Source organism: Vidua macroura, chromosome 12 (assembly GCF_024509145.1).
Source record: "Vidua macroura isolate BioBank_ID:100142 chromosome 12, ASM2450914v1, whole genome shotgun sequence".
In the NCBI taxonomy this organism is placed as follows: Eukaryota; Metazoa; Chordata; class Aves; order Passeriformes; family Viduidae; genus Vidua; species Vidua macroura.
Window position 1 is genome coordinate 15,459,725 of NC_071582.1, and position 27,554 is coordinate 15,487,278.

The following is a 27,554-nucleotide window of genomic DNA, read 5'->3' on the forward strand; positions in this document are numbered from 1 at the left end:
GTTCCCTTCACAGGAGCCATCACAGCCAAATCCCACCTCCAAATGCTGCTCCCCGAGCGCTCCCAGCGTGAAAACTAATGAAGCAGCAAATAGAGCAAAGAGCTGATGACATGGCCATAAAACTTGCTACTCTTGAAACACCTGGAAAACAGCAGGAGCAGCCCAAACCTATGGTTTACAGCATATCCAGTTACTTTGTAAATATTGTGCTAACTGCTATTAACAGAGCTCATGAAAGGAGTAAACAGAGCACTGGACAGCCATGCTCCACACTCAAGTGGCAGCACCAGTCGAGATCTCTGCACTCAGTTCAGCTGCTTCATTCCTGACTTCCAGCAGTCCTGACCAGACCAGCTCAGTACTACCCAGTGTAGCTTACTGGTTTATACTGGTGCCCAGCTGCCCTTCTCTCTCTGTTCTTTCAGAGCTCTATAGTAAAACTTCCCATGCCCTGCTAAACCTGTGTTAAGGACTCACAACCTCAGAATCCTCAGGCCAACACTTAGGCAGCTCCTTTCCAGGTTCTGAAGAAGCTGCCAGAAAGCTCAGGTTAGCCATTTATCTCTGCAAAGCCCACATGACACATCACCTTCTCTGGGAATGTAAATAATAAAAAAAGGAAAGTAGAGGAGCCTTTTCGTGCTACATAAAGCCTTATCCAACAAATCACATCTCCTTACACTGTATTACATTTCAACATGCCCAGAATATAACATGGCATCAACAATACCCAAGGTGGGAGATTAAAGAATCACTGATTCCTCTTGTAAAACTTCGAGCAAAGAACCTTTGAATGATAATTTTACTAATGCATCACCTAATTCCCATCTCTCCTTCTCTTCACTCATTTTTGATTGTGTATCTATGAATGAAAATGAGAGCTTTGTTCTTCCAGTCATGCTAACTTGCTGCTTAATCTCCTGCCTCTAAGTGTCCTCCTCTAGTCATGTCATCACCAAGGTTCACTAAGAGGTGACTTTGATGTCAGTAATCGTGACATCAATTGGGGAATGAGAAGACTGAAAGAAAAGAACAAAACCCCATTAACACAGCAGTGTCCCTCATCAAGGGGAGCACAGAAAGGAAATGAAAAGCAGTTCCAGATGCCCTGACCTGGGCTGCTGTTCTAAATTATTTCAAGCTGAGGTTTGAGCCATGCCATTTGTAAAGGGACAGGGCACTGAAATGACACAGGGCTACGATTTTTTAAGGAGTCAAAGGGAATTATGTACACAGCATGTGAAAAATTCAGTCTAGATCTGGGTCTTGGGCTGAAACTTTCTGGCTGTGCCTCTGCATACCACTCTTTCCTTTGCACAAGCCCAGGGCTATTAAGACACAGGCTTCTTTTTCTCCTTTATGTCTAAGTACAGCATGTATATTATGAGCATTACACAGATCAAAGGGCCAAGTTTACCCCAGGATATAGTAGCGAAAAACCAAGAAAGCAAAACTTTTCCTTCTAACTTAATTAGCTGCTCCCACTACAAGCTATTCTGTGAGTAAATGACGGGTAAACAGGAGGACCATCACAAAGCTCTTCCATGCATGTCACAGCTGCTTCATGTCCTGGATCCATCTGACATGCCCAAGGCTGCAGAGTTATGCAAAGCCAGAGAGAAGAGGGGATATGGTGTGATATACAATGAATATATTAAAGTATATTTGTAAAAAACATCAAATACTGACATCACAGAAAACAGTGAGCCTGATCTGAGGTAGAATCTGCATCAGATACTTTTCTCCCCTCCTAAAACTTTTCTACCAGTTGTCAGACTTTCAGTTGCCTTAAGATAGAATAGTTCTTCCCTACCCCAGATTGCTCTCTCCTTGCTGTGCCTGTTTTTGGCTAAATGCTCCAAAAGCAGATACATCTTAATACAGAGGCAAAACACAGTCTAGCAGGATCAGCTGTTGTATTCCAGAATTATCAATGAGCTATTCCTTTCTTAAATATTTCTGTATATGTATTATTACTGTTACCTATGGCAAAGAAGTGAACATAACAAATCATCTCTGCTGCCTGTTCTCTACCTTCATAGCTTGATGGGAGAGTTTCAGCCTCCAAGTTGCTTGGCAACCTTCTTTTGTGTACATGTTTTATGAATTCATTCACCTCTGAATCAGAGATGATCAGGGAGCTGAATATGGGTACAGAATGCTCAGCCTCAGTTCAGTTTGACCTCCTACTAACACTGGGTTTGAACTCCAGGAAATTGGTAAGCAAATTGTCAAGGCTGTTTTGAGGAAGTTTCCAAAATTCCAAGCTCTTAAAGCAGCACCATCATTATTTATCAGGACCTTCAGTATGACTGAAGGCAAAGGAAACCCACACGAACTAATTCCAGTTCAAATCAAAGCATACCTCTTGGGGAAGGCTGGGGAACAACTGAACCTTATTTTCAGGACTTACACCCATGGAAAGACTACTGTAACCCTTTGCAAATTGCCTCAGATTACAAGGAACATCCCCACCCCAAGTGTGTGCACCTGCATTAGTCTAGCAGAAATTTCCAACCACTGCATCCTCCAGTCCTGGATACACCCACTCAGCATTCACTGGCATATCCAGTGTCACTCTGCACCCCCTCTGAGCTGCTCAAACACCATCAGACTTCAAAACTGAAACCATGCAGATTATTAAACTGTTGTCAAGCAAGTTACCTTCATTTACCTCCTCCCAGGGCTAGCAGAGGAATTCCTCTGTCTGGGTGCACCTCCTACATCTGTGCTCACTGCTGCCATCCTTCTCTGCTCCCCTCAGCCACATTCTCAGGGCATGAAACCAAGATAGGGGACAGCTGGCTAGGACAAAGTACTGCAAAGAAGGATCAGGGGATTACAGCAGATGAGATAGTAATGCAAAGCAGTTGCAAAAATGGCAGCTCTCCTGGGACCCACACCAGGCAACGTCACAGCTGAGGCAACGAACACTCTGTTACTTTTCTCTGCTCAACACAGTGAGCAAAACCAAATAGCTGCAGTGCTGTACCCACTGCTGCCCACCAGAGGTTAAAAAAAAACTGGTAAAAATTGAAGAGATCATTGAAAACCATGAAATGTTTAGAAGTGTTAGGCTGAAAAATTGGAGAAAATGGGTTTCAGTCACGGAAAGAAAAGGTGAACAGAGAGGGAGGAGAAATAACCTTTAAATTGCAAAAGGCTGCTATAAAAAGATTGCAATCACCTGTCCTCATTGTCCACTGGGACTAGGCTGCATAAAAAGAAACACAAGCTACTATCAGCACCTGTGGTGACCTGCCTGCCCTCACTGCTGTGCCTGAATATTGGCCCTCCCTCCTGATGGGCCCTTGTTCATAAAGTCCTGTGCCAAGAATCTCCACTACAGTACCCAAAACAGTGCCAGCAGAGGCCTATAGCCACATAAGTCATAACAGCTCCTTTAGAAACTTGTCCATTCCACTTATTCCTGTGGAACTAGCTCTCTGTTCCGAGGGCTGATGGAATTACTATTCCAGTCCACAAGGCAGCTCTGCCACCTCCTGTGTTCTCTTTGATGCAAGGTGTCTGCTTGCTACTTAATGTTAGCCATGTTAAGCCATGTTAACCATTAGCCACTAATTAGTGGCTAATCAGAAATTTCAGAAATATTTCATCATCATATTTTGACATCATTAAGGCTTCTTCCCACACACAGAACAGAATTATTTATGGAAAATTCTGTCTTACCTGCTCATTTAGTGACAGGCTTGCCACTTCAAAATTGGAGTAATATAATTTCTGGGATTTCTCTCATTAGTAATGATTTTCCAAACCCTCTCTATTACCCTTAAAATTACCATTTCTCAGCTTCTGCTTATGTATGCCTTGAAAGGCATGAGCAGCAGCCACTAAGATGAGGTCTAACACATGATCTAGGTGGCTGATGTAGGGAGCTCCAGATTATCTGTCAGAAGGCAGGCAAGGATCTATCACCCCCTCCTTCTATAACACACACATTATGGCTTTAATTTGTTCTGTGGCAGCAGGCAATTTCAGATACTCAAGTATTTTGTACTGCCATGGCCAGGCCATCAATCCACGTGTTTTTCAGTCAGCATGGGAGAAATGTAGGCTGTCTTGCAGAGATGAAAGGTTTCTGAGACCTGGCAAGTAGTAAAAAGCAGTATTTTCAAGTTAGGCATATATGTGACTTTCACCTTCTGGGGTTTTGCACAAAGACAAAAAAGCTGAACTGAGAGAAGAACTAGAACATCGCCCTAAACTGTCCCATGCCTAAAAGAAGGTGAAAGCAGGAGATGAGTACACAGAGACCTGAAGGACAGCTGCTGTAACAGGCAGAGTGCAGAGATCCATAGAGCTATAAAATCCATGGGCTCTTTTCCGAGAGAAGGATTTCATCTGAAATGAAATCAGGCAGGAGGAGCAGACTGAAAAAGCTTCCATTGTCATAAAAATATCTCCCTGGGTAATCCACAGTGATGGAAAAAGGAAACCCTGATAATTTATGTGACAGTTTAATGGGATTTTGGTGACATAGGATACTTTAGAAAGAATTTGCCCAAATAGGACAGACAGGACTTTAATAAGGCTTCAGCTCCAAACCAGCAATATTTTCACCCCTTGCTTTTACATTTCATTCTACATACCCACTGCTCACTCACAGCTCATCTTTCTCATTTGCAAGGTGCATTTCAACACTCTAAGAGCAGCAACTGCACTTTCTGGTTAGATCCCCTGCCAGAGAGGCTTCTGAGTATCTGATCCCTAAAGGGATCAAGCTGCCTTTGCACCTACAGGGCAGAGCATCACTGAGCTGTGAACTCTGAGGCATGAGCTGCCCTCTGGCCATGTCCCCTACTCTGTGGATGGCACTAATAGCTTCTGTGTGGAATTTAAGGGCAGCAGATGGACAGTCTGGAGCAGGAGCTGCTGGCAGAGGGGACGCCCCCAGAACACACTCCAGGAATAAATGGCTTTCACACACAGCGAGTAATGCCTCAGTCCCCACCTCCTGCCTGTGGGGGACACAGCCTTTACCCCCAGCACAACACCCCGTGCCCTTCACTGCCATCGCTCCCAGAGCAGGCTCAGTGCAAGAGGAATTTCTCAGAGTGCCAAACCCGGGTGAATCCGAGGTTAATGGCATGAAACTCCACAAAGGAACATTTAGACTGAATATCAGAGAGTTACACTAAAATGTCTCCCCTGTGGAGAGGTGGAAGTTAACATTAAAACCTCATTGCCCAGAGCACAAGAAGTCATTTTGTACACAACAATCCTGCAGTGGCTGGGGACAGAAATAACCCAACAGGAATTAGTTTTCTTTGCTAACTTCAACGGATCCAGTTAAGAAGCCCAAATTTTGCTAATTTCTCCTTCTGGGAAATCCAGACATGAAAAGAATGGTAAAAAAATTGGGTGAAGATCTCAATATTTTGTCCACTCTGGGATGAACTTAGAACCTCCAATGAGGCCTGTGAGCCCTAAAATGGGCACGAGAAATGGAGCATCTGCTAGATTTTCTTTCACTCCTGGGAATAACAGTCAAGTTTAACAGTTTAACACAAGTTTAAATTGTGTAGTACTTCAAGCTGTTCTGCTCTACAGAAGACAAATGCTATAGTTTATTCTAAAAAAGCTCTTTACTCTTTATGTAGTACATATTTAAAACCTACCTATTACCACCTACAGCATAAAGTACTGTTTATTCTTAAATATGTGTTGTGCTTTTAAGTGGCACAGATCCATCTCTCCCTGACTTGAAGTCTTCCTCAGGGAATGGCTTGAAACTTGTAAAATATATTAAAAGAAAGTACAATCAGAGCCTCTCATTGTCAAAGTGATGAAATATCAATTTTTGTTAAGATAAAAAGCATTACAGATTGCCTCTGATGGTAAAAATTACATTTTTGGTCTTCACTTGATTTGATATTTATCACTCATTGCTTCAGACTCAGTCAAGCTAGGAAGGTTTCTTAAAAATAATATTATTCTGTATTTCTCCTGGAGTAAGCAAACTATGAGAATTTTAAATGGTGTGTTCTCTTACATATAAAAAACTCAGAGGAAAGAGGAAATAAACAGAAAGTCTACAAAAAAACCTTCTACCACTTCACTATGTCAACAGCTCCACAGTAAAGGACCTTCTGCGGGCTGACCTCATTTGTGGCACCACTAAATTGATTTTTACATCACTGCTGTCTAAGTCTATCCTAAATCTTGGAACTACACTGTCCAGAGCTGATCCCAAAGGAAATCCTTGCTTTCCACAAACAAGAGATCAATGAGGTTAAACTCTCTCCAAATTTTGAATAATGAATCTTGTCTTCATGGCAAGGTCTTAGATGAACTCCCCAAATACCTGAGCAAAAGAACACAAATAAGGGGTCAACATAAAAGGTCTTTCAATCAGATCATCAAGAGAGCAAAACAGATGCTGGCCCAATGATCTTGCATCATGACAGAAGCAGCATCATGTTCCATCTCCTAGACTGCAGGACTTGTTGTGTGACAGACCATGAGTAGAATATAAGTTTTCCAGGAGAAACAGCAGAGATGAGCCCTGAAGTTCCCAACCAAGTTCATACTGTATTTTCTTTCAAGCAGTTCTATTATTGAGATATCCTAAAGATGAAGAAGGAATCAGGCTCATATAGCAGAATCTGAGCCCCAGAGTACTTGACAAAACTAGGTGGAACAAAATTTGCCACGGCATGAAGTAAATAACATGCAGAAATTTCAAACAGTCTGTGTAAAGACACACTAAGCAGTCCCAGACTCAGGTCAGTAAGTTCTTCCCTTCAGATGCCAGCAAAATGATGTCTAATGGATGATGTCTTCCTGCATCAATCACTGCAGGGAGCGGAGCGTCAAGTTAGGCAGAGTCGTCTGTTCGAGGAAATAAGATGATAGGAAGGCTAGGGTGAGGAAAAATGTTCTTTTTATCCCCACAAGTTGCTACAAAGCATAGAAAAAGGTTCTCATGAAGAGAGGAAACAGGCTGCAGAGCAGTCCTGGCAGCCCCAGAAGAAACAAGAAGTGGAACACGTGATGTCCTTCCTCAGCACTCCATGTATCACTGCAAAATTGGGAGCTTTCACACAGGAAAGCTTCTAGTTCTTCCTAATATCCTAAGTAATATTAAATTTATATAAAAGCAATCTCCAGAAGGTTCTTTCAGGCAAATAATTTAACAGCACAATTGATAGCTCCTAATCCGTTTGAATTTTTGAGGTGTAGTCCAAACTGACTTCATAAAGCTGATAACTGTGATGTTTCCTCAATCCCAGTGCCTTCCTGCACTTTCACCCCAGCACTTCCACAGCAGAACTTTGAACTTTTCCAACTGACCCTGCCCCAGAATCCTTCCACTTATAGCACATTCACTTGATACAGCCTGTACAATCCACAGCATGAGCTCCTCTCTCAACGTGCCATAAGAAACACTCATATCAAAACCATTCTATTCCAGAGCATTCACAGCCACTTCATCTCCTGCTCTGTAAACTCTGAGTGCTTTTAAAAGAAACACTTATTTATATAGAAGAAAATCCCTGTAAATCATGGTCATGACAGGCTAATGGCTAGCATTGCAAAGATGATTTATCTTCTTGCTGTATTTAACAAAACTTCTTATGTTAATACCTTGTTTTCAAAAAATGAAGAGACTTCTAACTGATGTTTTCTAACTGCAAGAATATTCAGCTAATGAAAAATGCCTTACATCAAAAAATAACCTTCCCCTGCCACCTAACACTCCCATCCACTCTCAAAACCAAAGGATCTCCCTGAATTATTTCTTTCCTCTGTATTACTCAGGGTGCTTCCCTCATGGATGAAGAAACCAACCATTCAGTCTCACTGCCTGTTTATAATCCAAATTAATTTTAGGGTTTGCATGCATTACCTGCATGTTTTAATTTGATATATTTTATTTTATTTCTGCCTATTACATTTAATTTAATGGGGAACACTAATCTTTTTGTGCAAACAGCAATTTTATCAGGTCTGAGCCTAATTTCACATTACATTTTGATAGGCTGGAAAACAAGGTCATGGTGTCTGCCTGGCAAGTGATGCCCCAGTGTTGTAGATGTCGGCGAACCCAATGGGAAGAATGATGATGTTTAACTCTATTTCAGAAGGTTGAATGATTTCTTTATTATAATTATGTTATAATACATTAATATGCTATATAAAAGAGGATACTAAATACTACATGCTACTTTCTCTAACTATCATATCTCACTAACTCCCAACTCGTGACCCTGTTCGCCAGAGTCCAGACACAGTGGATCCGATTGGCCATCAGGCCCAAACAATCCACCATGATCCAACCAAGCACTCACTCTGGGTAAACAATTCTCCAAACACATTCCACAAGAGAAAAACATAGAGCAGAAATAGAAATTGTTTTCTCTTTCATTTCTCTCTGTGCACCTCAATAAAAAATCCTGAGAGAGAGAAAAATGTGCTTGCTACACCCCAGCTGGTGGGAGAGACTTTTGATAAGCTAGAAGGAGGATCCTGGGAATGTTGTGATTTAAAGAGTATGATCTAGGACATGAAATTAAGGAGCAAGCCATCAGTGATGAGCAGAAGTGCTGTTCCAAGTCTATTGACAGACATTCTCCATAGTTGGCAGCACAGAGACTGTAAGCACTTCACAACATGTTTCTTGCTCATTCAATAGTTGGTAATGGCTAAAAATGGGGAGAATAGGGATAGTGGGGACACCACAGCCCTTGACATGCCCAGAGCCCTTCATCTGTCTCTTGCTTGCTCGTTCAGCCTCTGGCCAGTAGCTCTTTTTGAAGCACAATTCCCACGAGTTGAGTTGTGCCTCATGGTGACCCTCTAGCTGTTGTTTTTGTGCCCTTTCAAAAACGCTTGACAGAACTGTCACAGAAGGAGCTTGGCATCTGGAAGCTGTGGCAGACACGATATGACCTGATTCATAAAACACAGCTAAACAGCTTGGGCTGCCAGAGGCCAGGATTTACAGGACTGAGCTTAAAAACGGCCTTCAATGCCTGCTCTGCTAAATGCACTTCCCTACTGCACACAATAACAATTCCCAAGTTGTGAAGCTGACCAGCAACACTGCAAAGAAACAAAGCAGACAAGACACTAGAGACACTAATCTTGTTACAGCCTGCACTGCCCACTGCTACTCAGGACAGGAAAGGAATGACCTCAGTCTGGCTGCACCTTTTGCACGTGCTTACAGGGGTAGGAAGGACTTAAAGAAAAATATAAAAAAGATTTTTTTTCAGAATATTTTTCAGAAATTCCCCAGCACAGCAAGCACAAAGGGAAAAAAAAAAAAAAAGCCAGAGATAGTTTCTGCTGCATTATCCACTACAGCCACATTTTTACAATAAAAGCCTCTCTGCATTTTTATTTCCAACAGGCACAGCCTGATTAGCAAGGAATTTAAGGACTTTCTGCCCTCCCATCCATCTACCTATTTTCTTCATCTCTACTTCAATCACTAGTTACAGCCCTCTGTTAGGTGCTCACCATGGGACCTAAACAGCCTCTGGGAGACCTGTCAAAGTCACTCTGATGCCAGTGATAATAAATTCCATCTCACTCATCTTCTCTTGAAGCACTTCATAGACTGAAGATTACATGTTTCAAGTGTTTTCCAAGTTATGAAGGTAAGGATTTACAGAAAAATCAAGTAAGTTGCCCAAGAATAAAATACAAATCAGTTGGAGCTGGAAGCTCAACAGCTGTTTCCCAAGCTCCAGTCAAAGAATTGTGTGCCATCCACATTCACCCTTGAAGTGATTTGCTACATAATCCATTACTTCAAATAACTTCCTCCTCTTTTCATTAGCTATGAAAAAGAATTGAATTGTGCACTTAGACATAATCAGTAGAGCCCTCTCTCAGTCATGTTATTTATCCTATATCAAGATCAGCTGTTATTTTCATTCTGGAACCCACCCATCCTTCCCAAAATTATCAAGCACACACACATTTGCAGAGTGCTATGGTTTATCTATCACTATCATGTAATGTTTTCAGACTAGAGTAGAAAGCAAAAGATGATATGAAAGTGGTAAGGGAAGAATGCAGAAATAAAATAGGGTGTTGTAGTATGTCTCTCTGGTTCTTAAAAAATAAAATAAAAAAAAGAAAGTCCCTAAGTTGTCCACAAGTCCTTCCTTATCTGTGGACATATCTCCCACCCATTCTGACTTCTTCATTTACTTGTTACCTCTGCCCACATCATGTTTTAATAAAAATTTCAAGATATTTAATTTAACCTCATTATTGCAAAGCACCCAGGCTGAGCTAGAAATATTTTCAAAAGAGTTTGTTAAATAAATTCTATGGGAAAAAAAAAAAAAGAGTAAAAACTTATAAAAATAATTGCCAAGTGACAAGGAAAATTACTTTATTCCCCCCCCCAACGCTAAGAAGTACAACAATTACAATTGATAGAGCAAATTAAATTCTAAGCGCATTGGTAATTTGATAGATATAATTTTCCAAGTGTTACAGCCACATAATAAGTGCCCTGAAATGATAGAGAAGTCCAAGTTTAGCTGTCTGGGAGCACTGGTGCACTTTGCAGTATCTACCATCTCACTTGTCAGCTCGTTGATCTTATCACCACATTTGCAGTCTGAGCAGAGCAGCTGTCCCCACTTGTTTTTTTTTTCTATTCCTGCATTAGAAACAGGTGGGCAAGCTCAGAGAGCTAACAAGTTTCCTTTTGATGTAGAGATGGACAAATCCTCTCATTAACAGAATGGCCTTTTAAAAATCATTATGGGATATTTTTAGTCCCATTTCATTTCAGTATTTCTGTATAATTGCAGCCCATTAATCACAAATGCTTGTTTCTAGAATCTGTCAGTTATAGGCAACAAGTAGTAGCAGCCTGTGGCATCTGCAAACTACTACTTTCAACATATTGCTGGCTTATTTTCCTGGGATAAGATTGGCCGCATCAGTCACACAGGAATGGATCTCATTCTCCAGTTACAGAAATTAAACTCAGTTAAACAGGTCAGGCAGAAATCTTCATAGACCCTCCCAGCAAAATCAACTTACAGGTGAGAATTAGGCGTTCAGAATTCCAGATACAAAACGAGGAGAAACACAAATGTATACCATGTATTGCAAATATGCCTCCTCACTCAGTAATGCTCTTGGATAGATTAATATTAAAATCAGTACATAGAAATAGAATTTGATTAAGATCAGCACACAGAAATAGTGTTTGCTACATTTCACAAGAGTGTAGAGCCCCTCGCATGGATGTGGGCAGAGTAGCTGAACAAACTATCTGCTTGCAGCTCTGGCAAACATGCACTAAAGCTGTTCCATACAATCCAAACAACTCCAGGTATTCGTAACCCATGACTAGCTAGGCCAGCCTTTATCAGACAAAAACGCATAGCTTGGAACATTAAATCCAGAAATTAGATTGTTGTTTTCCAGAAAGTTTTCAAAGCCTTGAGGTATCAGCTGAATGACTTTTCTATTTTCAAGTCAGACGCAGTAGACAGTCTCTCCAAACCAGTCAGCCGAGATTTAAAAGCACCAAGAAAATTCCCAGTTTAGAAGGATAAAGGTGAAAGTTATAACACCACCCACACTGTTTCCCAACAGTCTGTTAGTTCTGGGGGCTGAGGAATAGTTTGCCTGTGCAAGCTGAAGCCTATTGTTAGAGTGAGAAATTCAAGAGTCACAGGAGCAAGAAAAATCTACCTCAGAGTAGCAGAGTTCCCTGTTAGCAGGACATACTCTGGGTCCTGTCACAGCCTAGCAGTTCTTTAACACAAACTGAAAGACTTGACAAACTGTCCCTCATCTGAGTTCCCAAACTAAAAGCAATGGTTTACTAGAAGAGTGGCAGACCCCGCTTTTTGCCAACTCTGCCCAATCTTGACATCCAAAATAGTTTGTTCCCACAAGATTGTCAAGCTCAGAAAGCAATGTGTATCTACCTCAATCTGTATATCAGCACAGCTTTTCTGGAACAGAAAAGGAAAAAATACTGAAGCAGAAACAAAAATTGCTCTCTGAGATGGCAGGAGTGGTTGTGTGGGTCTGACAGCAGCTGGTACACGTGCTACACTCCTGGGATTTCCAGCCACAGATTACTCTTCCACAAGGCCAACCTGCAGCTGTCCTGCTCCCAAATCTCTGATCACAGCTTGCCTAGCAGTTATCAATGAGGAGGTACAACCAAACAGAAAGGAGAACAACTGGTCGCATTTCTACTGTTACAAAATGACAATTTCTTACTTTACATAAGGCTTGAACCTGAGGAACTTCTTGCTAACCTTTTAATTCAAGAAGCAAGAGTGATCCACAGACTGTCCCACCATCCACACCTTTAGCACTACTGACCAGAAACACCTATTTTAACACAGGTGTCCAAACCCAACTGCCTTCAAGACAACCCACTTTATACATCAGCAGATGCTCTAGACCTTCTGACTTGTGATAAACAGCCACTCTGTGTAATATGACACACGACCAGCTGGGCAATATTGTGACCAGATGAAGGAACCCCTTCCTGACCTTGGCTTTTACCTTGAGGCACAAGCATTAACTCTTCACACCTTGGTAAGGACATTGCTCCTATCAATATTCAATCTCCAGTGACAGTCTGACCCTAAAATTATTTCCTCCCTCTCACAGCCCATCTCTGCCACATTGAGGAGAGATTTACCTCACTTCAAAAGCTTGTCTGGCTGACTTATACAGTACCACAGTGACCTTTTAGCACATGCCCCAGAGGACTAGAATTTATGGCCAGGCATGAGAAATGTGCCACTCACAGAAACATGTTGATTTGGGTTTTTTTTGTTTTTGTTTTTTTTTTTTTTTTTTTTTTTTTTTTTTGGCCACACCATAATTTGAAGCTGATAATAAAAACCCAGTAGCAGTTTAATGCTTGTTCACCATTTGAGGGAGTAAGAGTTGCCTGGGGGCTCTGCTGGGCTGTATTTCAATACCTTGATTGGCCATTGGAAACAACACCTGCAGGCTTCTCACAGACTGTTTCCACCTAAAGGAGAGAAGATTTTTTTTCTCCCTTCTGTTAAGGCAAGAATCTGGGCAGCCTAGCACTCCTGTAGAAGCTTGCAGGTCCACTGCAATGAGAAATGGTCTTGGGGTTTTGGAAGACAGGCATATTCCAAGCAGCTGCCTGTACATTTCCAAAGCAATATAAGAAATACATACAACCAAACCATTTTCAGTTTCATTGATAATCTTCAATGTCTTGTAGCAAAAATACAAGTAGTACCACACTCCTGTGAGAAGACCCTTCTGAGGCACTTGACAAACCAATCAAGAAATAAAATAATTATGACTAAGATATGCTAATTTAGATTTTCAAGATGTTTAATTCATTAGTGTATCAGAAAAGGCTGTTATGCTCTGGAAGTCTGGAGCATTGCCAGCCTTAAGCTCTACTGAATCGTAGAATATCTTGGGTTGGAAGGGACCCACAAGGATCATCATCCAACTCCTGATGTTCTAGCCCAAGTCCATACCAAGAAGATATTGATAACTTATGTTCCAGAAGATAACTTATGTTCCAGCCTTTAATCAGATATTTTCTTCTCTAGAAAGGACATGGAAATGTTATAAATCTTTTGGGGCAGAAATAAGACTGTTCTAAATCAAAGAAGGAAAGGCAGCTGAACAAGTGCTGGAAAAAGTGCTACAGAATTTTCTGCTCTATCCCCTAAGCAGAGGACAGCTTAGAAAAAATATCCAAATTTCAGAAGGAATTTTATTTTTTAAAAAATGCAGAACATGGCAGCTGAATGAAGAACACTACAAATAATCTTGTTTAAGGTGCTTATTCTGCCATCGTGATGCATTAGGCAGAGGGTGGGACAGAATGAGACATTACCCTAATATTTACTTACTCTCTTTGCTAAAAACACTGTGATTGTCTATGCTTCAAAGCCCAGTTTTAGCATCCTTGTTCAGTGTTTTCTGTCCATTCCTTGCTGCCTTGACTACTGGAATTCAATAAATTAATATGTATTTTGCCAAGCTCACAGAAGGCTGACCACAGTGTCAAAGCTGTGCTGGCAGAGTCAACTCCACCAAACACTGGGATTCCAAGAGCATTTGATACATCATGAAAAAGCAGACAACCATGTGTCTGTCTCACAAATTTCATATTCCATTCAACCAGCTTCCATCTTTATGGCAGCAGGCTGGATACTCAAAGAGGAGCATAGTTTTGCAGAAATTTCTCTGCTCTTTTTGCAAGGAGCTGCCAACGCTGTTGTGACTGGGATATCAGAAAGAAAAAGTACAAGAGATGTTTAAATTTGAAAGACAATCTTGAAAAAATTTCAGCACAGACCATCAGTGTTGCATAACTGGACAGCTTTGCTTTGGCTTCAGAAGCTTGAGAAACCGTCTATTCAAGTGGAAAAAAAACATTCTCAATTCTGTAATTATTTAGCACTGTAGAATACATGACAATTTTATTCAGCCTTTCTTCACTGCTGCATTAAAACAGGATAACAGTTTTCACAACAGCTGACTCTGCCTGTCACCAAAAACAAAGTGTTTGGTACAAAGTGAGAGAGAAATCAGCACCTCTGCCTGGAAGCCCTGCAAATTAGGAGAAAATCTTAAAATCAAAAAAATACAAAGACACAAACCTCCTTATTGCAGATGCAAGGATAAAGAAAAAATGTTTTTCTCCAGTATTCTATAATAATCTCAATAAATTTCTATACACAGTAAAATCTGTTCACTTTTAACTATAATCACAAATAAAGAGAAGACATAGAGAACTGATGAAAGGAAAAAGCAGAACAGGTCTGTAAATGGAATACTTGAAGGAAATGGTGGACACTTACTGCATAAGATTGCAATTTGGTCCACATTAAGTAACTAGAAAGCTACAAAAACAGTCTGTCAGAGATATCATCTGTTCCCATTCAGTGGAAATGCCATCTAATGGGGGACCACCCAAGGAGCAGGGGCTTTCTTCAGTTCTTGGTTTCTCTCCTGAGATTATCATCAATAGCAGCAACGGTTCTTTCTTCTTGTATTAACTTAGCACTGTGGAGCTGTCATCATAAAAGCCTATCAGACCTTCCCACAACAACCAGTCAGCACCCAGACAGTTCTGGGGAGGTGGATTGGTCCCCATTTGGCAGACACGTGCGACCTGAGGGTCCACGAGCAAGTGGCTGTGCTGTTTGCACGTGTGCTGGAGGGAGGATCACTGGCAGTAACAGTGAAGAGCAGATGTGCTTGCTGGTGTGAGCTGCTTCCAGCCAGCACAATGCCAGGTTAGCACTCCAGATGAATTGCTAGAAGCAGCCCTTCTGCCTGCTGAAAAGATCATTACCAATCAGAGCAGGTCATTCTACCTCCTTATTTCAACACTATTAGATGAGAGCTTCCTTTAAGGAGTGCAGCTTCCTTTGGGGCGGACTGACTCCAATAAGGTTTTGAACTAATTTGATCCCTGTTTCACTAGGAGATGTGTCATCTCCAGGTTTGAAAAAGTTATTCAAGAGGGCTTGAGACTTTCATAATTAACATGCAACACTGGCTGCCACACGGGGAGCAGGCACAGTTATAATAACTCTGAGTCAATAATTCATAAACTATAATGCATTATTAATCAATTATTGAGGCCTGAATTACATTTAATGAGATTAAGCTGATTGGAGCACTAAGCTGTTTGAGTCATATTGATTTAATCAATGTGCTTAATTAAACTGTGTACATTTTCCACATGATCATTATTTCCCAGTATCCTGCGTAAGTGGCCCCTGCAATTCACATCCTCTGCTGTTCTTTGCTTAGGAATTGCTCTTTGCTGCAATTTATATTTAAAGGTAAAGGGCTTGTTTCTTCCTAAGAAAAGATCAAAACTGCAAAACAACCATTTAAATAGCTTATACAAGCAAATTGAGAAATGTTAGAATAGTTTTCCCAGCAACTGTGTCTTTTTTTATTCTGTAGGCTTAAGATGAGACCAGGTAAAGACACCTCACCTCATTAGTCTCACTTTATCCCTCATTCCAGCTCCAGGAGCATCTGCACATTCAATGGTATGAGCATCCTACCATATCTATCCCAAAAACATTACTCAATCCTTCTTCAGAAACACGCCTAGACAAAAAATGTGCTTCAAATCCCTGAGAGACTACATTTAAAATAAGCAGGTGTCATTATCTTTTTTTGACAGTATTCATAATGGTTTCCTCAGCCATGCATAAAGAGGACATATGATGACAGAAGAGCAACTCAAAGTGACAGATATTACAGATGCAAATGCATTTTCTACTGCCATTTTTGTTTAATTTCCCTCTTTTCTGCTGCTAATTATCTGGGACAATTTGGGTTAACTTTAAACCATAAAATTCATATCTATAATGCTACCCACAGCTAAAAGAATACTCATTAGGTGTGTTGACTCTCAAATACATATAACACACTGAATAATCACTATTATTAATGGAGATGACAACAGTACAACCAGCCATGTGGAGAGTTGTGCAATTCCTTTGGGACTGCTTGAGTCATTACTCTGTGTTAGCACTAACCAGAATGGCACCAACACTACATCATCACTTCTCAGAGGTGTCCTGCCCCTTCCCTTCTCTGACTAAAGGTGAGAGCAAATCCACCCCAGCTAAGGGTACAGCCAGGAAACACCTCCGGAAAAAAGCTCACATGGTAGTGTAGAGTGTACCCTGTTCTTTTCTGACCATTTTGCTTTTGGTGGTTTAAATTCCACCATTCTGTTAACATTAGCAATATATCAGTGTCCTTTATTTCTTAACGAGAAGACAATTTTATCATTGCCTGTGCATCAGTGTTTAGATATTTTCCTTACACTTCTTTGAAGAGTTAATCTGTCCATTTGCTCTGTCACTTACAACAGTATCCTACTGCTTGCAGGGTCTATTCAGCTGTCTGCCAGGGAGTTTAGTAGAGTTACACACTGCACACATGCATAAATAATACTGTGAATTAAGAGTTTGCAAACTATTACTGAGTACACATACATGCTGCTAACACTGCCTTCATTGGGCTCTGTGTGTGTGGCAAACAAGAAAATCAGAGCTCTGCAGACACCTATTAATTCATCAAGCAAAGAGTTGGCACCAAGATTTGGAAGCTTTATCATTGTCCTTGTTTCTGCATTCATTTGCGAGTGCTCTGAAAGATGTTGAGAATTGCTCTCCCTTCAAAAGTCCCTTTAACTCTCATCAGACAGACCTAACACAGCCAGAAACAAAGTCACCCACACACAGTCAGAATGATTTTACCTTTATCACAAGACCATGGAGGATATTGCACTTAGAACGGGTATTAAAGACATCTGTACTAGCTGGATGCTGAGTCTTATTCATCTGATGCCAGGAAGGGCAAGTTTAAACAGCAACCAAAAAAAAAAACAACAAGATAGTCCCTCTCAGTCTCTATTTGTTCAAGTCTATGCAGCTGCAAAGCCCAGCAGGGACCACTGACCAGCCCAGGTACCTACAGACATGGATCAAGTTTGAGTGGAGGTTGTGCTGATTGTAACTGAGTGGTTTCATGAATGAGAGTAAAAGCACAGGAAGCCAAAGAGTTCCCACCTCACTTCTTTCTGTCTTCATATCAATTTCAAAACTGAACATTTAATAAAAATTATTCAGTACACCATCATCATATAAAGGGCAGATATAAAGAGTGGAAGGAGAAAGGAGCCTAAAGTGAATATCAAAGCCTCACACAAACAAGGCATAATGAAGGAAAGAAGTAACCCATTTTTCTTCCCTTCAGCATGGCTTGTGCTTCCTATTAACAAGGTACACGTTAATAAATTTAACTCAGACAAATTTAACCATCCTAGGACCACATTAATCAAAAGCTTGACAGAAGCAATCTGAAAGAGATGAGGAAGGGAAGTAAAGCACAGCTGACACAGAGGATGCCATGCCCTCACTCTCTCTGAGCACTTCCAATACAAAATAACAAAATAGACTATTTCAGTATGATCAGGAGCTACAAAGACCTGGTGAGATTTGTGCTACAGGCAATGCTGAAAAGAAACTCTCAAGGTAAGTTTGATAGGAAATCAACATTACTGTAGCTCATGAAAACTGTGCATCAGCCTGAACCAGAAGGAAGAACAAGGACTGTTCATTTTTATCCATTATCCATGTGCCAAGTTCCCCAGTGCTGGAGTTCCACGTTCCTTCTCAAGCTGAAATACCCATGGAGACTGTACAAAGCCATGGGATTTATTGCAGGGAAATCCTCTACCCTTTGGTCTCTTCATATTTAGCTTGAAGTTGTTGCTCTTGAGTTGTGTTTTTAGCATGGAAAACATTGACAAACAGGTCCTTCCATCAGCCAAAACACTTCACAGAAGGATGGGTATGTCATACAAAATGAGGAAACTGAGAAGTAACTGCTGATCAAAGCAACACAAAACAGCACAAATTAGACTAAGTGCATCCCCAAAAGCCATAATTATCCGAGCTACTCAAACAAAATAAGCACATACATGATTATTCAGATTTGCCTACAGGCATCCCCACAGCATAAAACATGGTGTGCTGCCTTGTTGTTCTTCCACTTGATAAAACAATAAACATTTTCATCACTTAAGAGTATTGGTGTTTAGTTTTACAGTCTTGAAAACTTGAGTGAAACTGTGTTGCCTTGATAATGTCTTTCCCCAAAAAAACTTCTGTTTCAGTTGGACAACTGGGGTTTCTACATGTTCTGTTTTGATTGAGTTCCATGGGCTCATGGATTGGAAGTCTGCAATCTTATTGTAGTGCAAGGCTTCAGAGGAAGGGTTTAGTGGCACAGGATTTCATGGCATTTCAAGGAGAACTACAAGCTCCCGCTGGCTTCATGTACTACCACAAGGCAGGAGATATTTATTTCTATTGAAAATAAGGGGATTTAAGCCACATAATTGGGATTTGAACCTAGGTGCAGTATATTAAACAGTCTGAAGCATTGGAAAAAGTATCTGTCCAAATTATTCATAGATGCCTTATGAATCTTTCAGCAAACCTGGGCTGAATAAGCAAGCCAAGCCTTGTCTGTGAAGACAGGTTAACAACCTTTAAAAACCTGCCAGGCTCTCTTCTAACCCTGCAAGAGGGAATCCAACATACTCTGAGAATACAGTGCTCCAGAAAATGGCCATGCCTCCCAACATGGTCACATTTATAGCTCAATACTTTCTTGAATTTTTTTTTTCTTTCCTATCACAAAACACTCCTTTCAGACAGTCCTTTCAAAACCAAAAGAGCAGAAGTCCAATGTTTAGGATAGTGACTCCTCATGAGACTGACTCACTCCAAGCCCCTGCTTAGATAAACCCAAATCTTAGCTCAGTTTTTGCTTTGTACCACCATTGGAAAGGGCGTCTCACTTGGGCAGAAAATCTTGTTCATGCCTCTTCCAGATGGCTCCAATCCTCAAATAAAATATTCCAATTTACCTTCAAGTTGCCCCCTTGAGACCTTCTGCCATGAGGCATCAGCAAATAACATCTGACCAGGGGATCACCTGCCATGTGCCAAAGGCTGTTTTAGACAACCACCCCCCCCTCCCCAGCTCCCACCCACTGGTTTTCTGTGTCATCATTATAATGGAAGAAAAATGCTTAAGGGCGGGAATTCTCTCTTCAAGCCAGGCATGGACAGCCATAATTAAATCTGTGCATGCACATTATAAATTCCCCATGTAGCCTGTACTTGGCTATTTTGCGTTAGTATTTCAACCAAGAAAAGCAAGTTCATGATATAAATTTGCTAATCCAGGGTAAAAGCTGAATTTGTAATCAAGTGATTACAGTAAAAAGGTAGGAGCTGTGGATGATTACACTGTAATATCAGCATAGCTGCAGTCACTCTGCTCTAAATTTGAACAAAAAAAGATAGGAATAACTTTCACCAACTCTCATATTTCAAGTGCCTTTTAATTTAGAAGTTTGCAACAAGAACTGTGGTTCATGTCACAGAATCCCTTTGGATTCTTCTAGCCTAGTACCTAAGTAAGGTAATGAAAAGTATTCATTTAACATCTAAAAAGATCTTAAGACAATTTAAATATCCACAAGCCTCAAAGGTCTCAAACTGTGTTATGTTTGAAGAGGAAAAAAAAAAAAAGAAAAAATCACTGTACACCTTGTTTCTGATTTCAGAAAAAAAATTAACCTACATATAAGCAGTTAATGATTTAGGCTCTAAAATCTAAGCTAACCCAATGTGATGCTAATCAGAATCTTATCACTTGCTGTTGAGTTACAGAAACATGCATTCTTAATCCTGTTCATCAAGGCCACTGAAGGTCTCAATCTTTGGCTCTCACAATGAAAAATAACCAGCTCTTGATATAAAATGGCAATTATAATATTTACTATTAAACAGTGCGTAATCAGTATGGTCTCAGAACGCAAAGATATATTGTGTCCAGATGGATCTACTGGGCACACTGCAGGAGCTGGAATTTCACCAGAAGACTTCAATTGCTGGTCCAGCTCAGAATGAGTTATCTTTTTGTTTGTTTGTTTGTTTGTTTTTTTTTCCCAAATCTAAGACTTCAAAATACATAAAAATTTTAGTAGAAAACATAAAATATAAAAAAAATCTTGTTGAATTAGTTATTTCACAGTTTTTTTGCTCTAGGAGATATTTTATTTTGAACTTTTCAAATGTTTTACATCATTGAAGGGAAATTAGAAGTACAAAATGGTACCAGTTCTCCTCCTTCTTCCATGCAAACTTGTAATTTTTAAAGAGGATCATAATTGGCTAATGCTCATATTTATATGCCTTCTTCCAAAATGAGAAAGACAAGAAAATCAGCATGCTCACAAAAGAGGTTGTTATTGTCACTGCTGACATGAGCACAACTCACCAGCATCTTTTTTAAAGCTTCATTGGGCTACTTACAGAATTGCTCCAGGTCATCTCTGTTTTTAGACTCAGGCATGGCAGTGATTGTGAGCAGTGGGCAAGGATTTCCTCCTAGAGTCTGGCAGAGTGTCTGCTGCCTCCAGTAAACCTTCTTAGGGTTCCTATTTTGTTCCAGGATATCAAGATGGGACTGAAAAAGAAGCAAGGAAGCAGATTTATAAAGGAGTTCACAGTCTATAAAACCTGATTTTATTCCAGTAGCTGTATATTATTTTTGATACTAATTTCATATCTTGTTAACTTCCCAGATCCTCTCTTCTGCCAGTTAATATCAGCACCTTTTACATCCCACAAATATGCACAAGCCATTCACAATGCATCCCACTTCACTGAAGCTGCACAGAATATTTATTCTTATATCATGATCTACTTGAGGATGTCCCTTTTTTATTGCAGAGGGGTCGGAGCAGATGACCTTTAAATGTCCCTTCCAGCCCAAACTATTCTATGAATTTGCCTGAACCGTTCCTAGGTGCTTTTGTTAGCATAATGAAATTTCTATGCATACATGAAATCCAAAAGAGAAGCATTTACTCTATATATTTTAATAAGGGTTTTGTAGAAACGTGAGAAAACTCACTACTTTTGAACATTTACAGAATTGATTGCCTAGCTGTCAAGCACATGCCAGTGAAACTCAGTGACAACTCCATATCAGAGGCAGCCAAAAAGTTTCTATCGAAACAACATTTTGTACAATCAGTAGTGGGAAATTTGAAGAGTGTCTTTCCAAGAAGTTAGTTAAAATGGGAGATTTTCTCCCCACCCCCCAAAGTTTATGACAGCTTTAAATAATTCTAAAGACCAACAGCTTCTTGAGAAATTTGAGGAAAAGAACTGGCAGCTTAGAAGAAAGACTTTTTGGAACAAATTCCGATCGCCTCATTAGACACGGAGACACTTGTCACCCACACAGCAGATGAAGTGTGGTTCTCTGTTTGCCTTGCAGCTGATGAGTGTGAGCAATGCCCCTGTGGGGTGGTGCAGAGTGCTGTGGAACACCAGTTGTCTCCCAGTTGGTAGGAATAGGTGCAATGAGCACACTTGTGCTAACAAAAACACTTCAGTTCACCCAGTGACCCTCACAGGGTGATGCTCTGTCTCCATGAGTCAGGGTTACATTTTAATCTACATTTATGGGACACCACATTCCTGTTTATCAAATCTTGGAGCTCACCATGTTTCAGACTGCTTTCCCAGCATTCAAATAGAGCCATGTAAACACAGAACTGAAATTTACAGTCAGCTATGTTATAAAACAATTAAAATACAGCTCTATAAAGTAAATTCAATTATTACATGCATTTAACAATCTCACATAGATACAGAGAACTCAATACCATCATTTACTTATGTTCCTGGTACCCAGTGAAACTTAATTGGGTATAGCTACCACAGAGATTTCAACTAGATATCAAAACAATTAATACTGTGATGTAAAAAATAGATAAATTACTGTTCATAAAAGAAATGTAATTACTAATGGACAAGAAGTAATGAACTGCAGAGTTCATCCAGTTCAAATAAGATTCTGCAATATTTCCTGCAAATATGCCTATAACCATTAAATATATATGATATTTAAAAACATTTTCAAATTATTAACTCCATATACAAGTTTATCTTCTTCCCCAAAGCACTATGTCTTTAATTGAACCCTTGGGTTCATAATCAGTTTTAATTTATTATTGATATGTAAAACCAACACATTTCACCAGTGGACAAATGCTTTAAAATGCCATCTACTGATGCACAAACCTGATTTAGTTTATTTACTGTGGAAATAAAAGTAAAATGGAGATGTGTATAGTGCATCACTTAATATTTTAAATTAGCCCAAGCAGAATTATTAGAAGTAATGATTTTGCTTTAGCTAGAGCTGGACATGACAATCTATCAGCCTTTTCCACCCATAATTTCCATTTACCAAACTTTATGGTCCTTATTGTGTCAGAGTTCATTTAAACTTTTCCTGGGGCAAAATTCCCTTTAACTTCCATTGAAGTTAAAGGCATTTTATTTAAAGAGACATTTAAATAGCATTTTATTCGAAGAGACAGTGAAATACTTAAAGACCTGGTACTGGAAGCCTAGGAATAGCATATTTTTCATCTCTATTCTGTCAGGAGCAGGTGAGATATTCAGTCATTCCCAGAGCACACAGACTCTCCAAGTCTCTCTTGTTTTGTGCCAGCAAAAGATAGAAATCAATAACAGTAAAATAATGATGCGGCACTGCATTTATGTGAAATGTATGGTGGTGAATAATTCCAACCAATTCTTCAGTATTGCTTCTATTTTTTACCCTGCACACTGTAGATATTTGTGTCTTCAGGGCTAAAGGTCAGACCCCACCACTGGAGCACACACTCTCCCCCACAGAACTTTAGGAGTGACTGGTGAGGAACTGATGAAAAGTGAGCTGACAGACATGTTTTGGACTGAAGGCTGGACTGGCCTTCTTCCAGATATTGGAAGCAGTTTCTTTGAATGTCTGTAATGGGATGCAAACCAGTTGACAAGAGGCTTTCTTGAGTGGGAATCAATCTAAGCCTAACTCTGCTGGTGTGCCAGGCAGCACAGCCAGTCCTGGGGGAGGACACTGTCCCCTGGAAAGCACAGCCTCCAGTTTGCTTTTGGCAAACTGATATCATTAGAAAAACACAGCGACCTCCACCAACCCACACCAGCATGTATTGGCCAAAACAGAATGTGCTGATAATGGAAACTGAGGTCAGAAGGGAGGGAAACTGATCTACTGGAACTGTGTGGTTTCATTTGCAGTAACATTATTCTCATCTTTAGCAACAAAGCAAAGCTACTCCCAGAACTATTCACTTCATTTCTTTCATCCTATCTCTTCTACATCAATTAGAGAGGAAGCACACTGGATGCATTTCCCAGAAAATTCCCTTACCATCCATCCCTTTCCACAGAAGAGGCTGTGGAAAACAAACCTGTGCCCAGTAAAAAAAAAAAAAACAAAAAATTGGTAGAACTCAATAACTAAATTTATGCTGTGGAGTTGTATTCTTTTAGTTTCTGTACTGACAGCACTGGTGGGAGTGTCACAAATTCCTATTGACACTCCAGAGTGGTAAAGTATCTCCAGAGCTGGTAAAGTATCAGATGAGGTCCAGCAGCCTGGTAATGCTGGGTGCAGCTCTGAAAGCTGGGCTGCTACCCTGTGTCAGGAGGAGGATCAGGCAGCACACCTGAGCTGTCATTAGCTTTAGCCCCCTGCTTCCCAGCCCTTCAGGAGGAGGATCCTGCCTCCTCAAATGAGTGGAGACACCTTTGGTCTGTATTATGACTGCTATAAGCACTAATGGTTTGTGCTCAGCTTATCCCACAGAGAAACTTCTTTTCTTCTACAGCATTCTGGGCTTTACAGCTGGCAGGAGCTGCAGCTGTAAACAAGGCAATGACACCATCATGATCACAGAATGGTTTCAGTGGGAAGGGACCTTAAGGATCATCTCATTCCAACCCCCTGCCAAGGACAGGGACACATTCCCCCAGACCAGGGTGCTCAAAGCCCCATCCAACCTGACTCTGAGCGCTCCCAGGGATGAGGAGGTGTGACATCAATCCTCTGTGTCATCTCAAACCCTACACATATCCAAGCAGCTCCAACCTGTCAGGGCCATTATCTTATCTAGGTGAACATGTCAGCATTACCATCATTGTGGAGTAGGTGTAGGGGTAGTGGTAGGCCAGGTAGCAGACATCATCTTTGTGAGGGAACTTGATGCTGAAGGTGAGGGTGTAGTAGAACCTTCCCCTCACGCCTCCTCCTGCAGCTGCACTGCAGCGGTAGTGGTTTCTGGAAGAAGAGAAAGAGGAGGAAAGTAAATGCTTTTCACTTCTAGATGTGCATTTGAAGCAGCCATGGGAAAAATAAGCATTCAGAGGAGCATCCACACAACAGGACACAAAGCCCAGCAGGGATTTAGGAGGCAGAACTGCACGTGGCAGTGCAGGGCACTGCCAGTCACGTGCTGCTGAGGGATGGGAGCACTCTCCTAGGAAAATAAAATCCATTAATGCTTCGTTTTGTTAAGATGCAAATAAAGAAGCAGTCAGCTAATAGTAGCTCACATAGCAGAGTCCAGACATATTTAAACTATGCATTCAGCTAAAATTGCTGTATTTCTTCAGATATTCACATTATCTTGCTCAGAGAGGCAGGTTCCTATTCACAGCCCTGAACAATGCCGTAAGAAAATACTCTGCAAAAAGCCTGGAGATTCAGAAAATTGAATACCCTACCAAACCAACTATTCAGTTCCACCACAGGAAGAAAAGTGATATTTCAGGAATAAAAATAAATAATAAATAGGACATACATAAAAATATTTCAGATACCATCAAAGGCACTTTGCTGAGAAGAAAGGAGAGTGGGTTTGGGTAGAGACTGGGAGTGAAAGAGAAGTGACCTCATACAGATTTTCCAGTTGTGTCCAATCCATAAATTCTTCTTTGTATCACTCTTTTTTTGAAGACTTGACCCTCTCTCTCTCAGGGAACAGTGAGGACTAGCTGCTCCCTAAAAAACAGGGAGCTGAGCTTGACATGGAAGCCAGAAGAGCAGAGAACTCTTGAGGCAGGGTCATATCCCACAGCACCTGATCAGGGCATGCCTGGAGACAGCAGAGGAGCTCAACCACAGGTTCAGATCATCAGACAAGACTCGGGTGGTGAGGCAGGTCTGGGTCCAACCAGCAGGTCACTTCATGGGTCAGGATCTGGATCAGGATGTGCAGCAAAGCAGGGACACAGCAACAGGGACACAGCAGTGGCTGAGCTGAAGCCTCACTACAGCAGAGCTCTGGGTGAGGCTGGTCAACACTGACAAGGTCTAAGAGAGCGCACAAATCCTTGACACTGCCTTCAGTAAAACTACAAATCTTGTAACAAGCTCCTCAGTCTAGTGTCAAGAGCTGATCTCTTGCAGGAGACTTACTCTGATGAAGAGATGACTTCAGGCAGAGTAGGAAAGTTTTCTTTCAGCAGAGATGAAGTGACAAATCATGCACTTTAGGTAGAAGCCTCAGAGCAAATTGCATCCATAAGTACATTTCAAACAATATTTTTCCCACATTGCACCAATTATGCTGTTGCCAAACCTTCTGATTCTGAAGGACTGTGAGATTTCTTTGACAAATGTTATCATCAATGTTGCATTAAAATGCAAAAGAGAAGAGGCAACCAAAAGATGCAATTTCAACTCCTGAATTTCACAATACTAGTTTATTTTGCTGCTGTTCATTTTTATTCAAAGGGGTGGAAAGAAAAAAGATAATTATTCTTGTCAAATTCTCCAAAATAATCAGCTCTTTTTCATAAGGGAGAGACAATACCATGCTGCTAGGTTTTCACTTGAATTCAATATTTAGGAACATGTGGGGTGAGTGATACCAACTGGATCAATAGATAGTGCAGGAACAGAGTCACAGTGGCAACCTGAAAAGCCTATGATTTTATTCTCAGTTGAACCCTTTACCCCAACATTTCTTTTGAAAATAAAGCACCTTAATATTGGACAAAGACTAAAAGAGAAAAAAAATTCAATAAACTCACTAATATAGAAACACGAACTTAGCATTTATAGATGCATTTCACTGGATCAAGGGTTAAAGTCTGGTATCTTTTTGAAGTCAGAACAATGACATTTAATATAGTTCCTGTTAATTTTGACAATAAAGGATAATTAATCACCATTTCCTCCATGGTGCAGAAGGAAAACGCTCACCTCCACAGCCTCTATTTTACTAAGTGTCACTTGGAAGGTTAGATCACCTTATTCATAATGTGTGGTCACAAAAGTGTTGAATTCTTCCAAGTCCTCCCCTCCACATTTGGAGTCAGAGATGTGGGAGGAAGCAGGTCTTTGCTGATACTGCCTAAATATCTCACATCGACATTATTCCCACACTGCAGAGTAAAGGCTTCTCCCTCTGTAGTCTGTAATTCTGCAGACAAGTGTCCTCTCCTCCCTAAAATGGCCACTTTATCCCAGGGGTTTTGCAGGAAGAGACACCTCTGACCTTGATGCTGCACTGGTAGTTCAGCGTTGCTCACTCCTGCCTGCTCAGGCACAATTCCCAGGGCAGGGATGCTCTCACAGCACTGCTCAGCAGCACATTTCATCCTTGTTCCCAGCATCTCTGCTGCCCACCCAACTACCCACCCAGAAAAGACACTCCCAGACTTTTGAATAACTTCTTGATGCCTGCTTCAAACCATAGCAAGTTATCTGGCAGTAGCAGCAAGTTTACAGGTGGCTTTGGGAGGCTTCAATATTCTTCACTTTTGCAGTGAAAAGAAAAACCCCTGTGTGTAAGCAGTGTAAATGATCACATACTTTTACTGTATATAATCTGGTCTCCTCACAATCCGTCATACAAAGCAGTAGCTCTGAATATTTTTGAAAGAAACCTAAAAAAATAACATTTTTCCTCTGTGCCTCCCTCTCCTCCCACTGCTGTCAAGCCAAAATAACTCTATTGCTTCCTTTTTCCTCCACCAGATTGATGCTTTTTAGTTCCTCACCACTTTTTCATCACAACACCCTACCATACCAGCATGGAGCCTAAAGTAACAAGGAAAGAAAAGGAAAGGAATAAAAGA

At 40.7% G+C, this 27,554-nt stretch overlaps 1 protein-coding gene across 1 annotated transcript in view; it reads right to left on the minus strand.

Moving 5' to 3' along the window:
- The window catches only part of AGBL1 (AGBL carboxypeptidase 1), a 248,241-nt gene that overhangs the window by 165,938 nt on the left and 54,749 nt on the right, over positions 1–27,554 (minus strand). The window contains exons 16-17 of the mRNA XM_053988729.1: positions 24,603–24,747; positions 20,898–21,051 (exon numbers count right to left, since the gene is read on the minus strand). Coding sequence (XP_053844704.1) covers positions 20,898–21,051; positions 24,603–24,747 — 299 coding nt within the window. The remainder of the gene's footprint in view (positions 1–20,897; positions 21,052–24,602; positions 24,748–27,554) is intronic.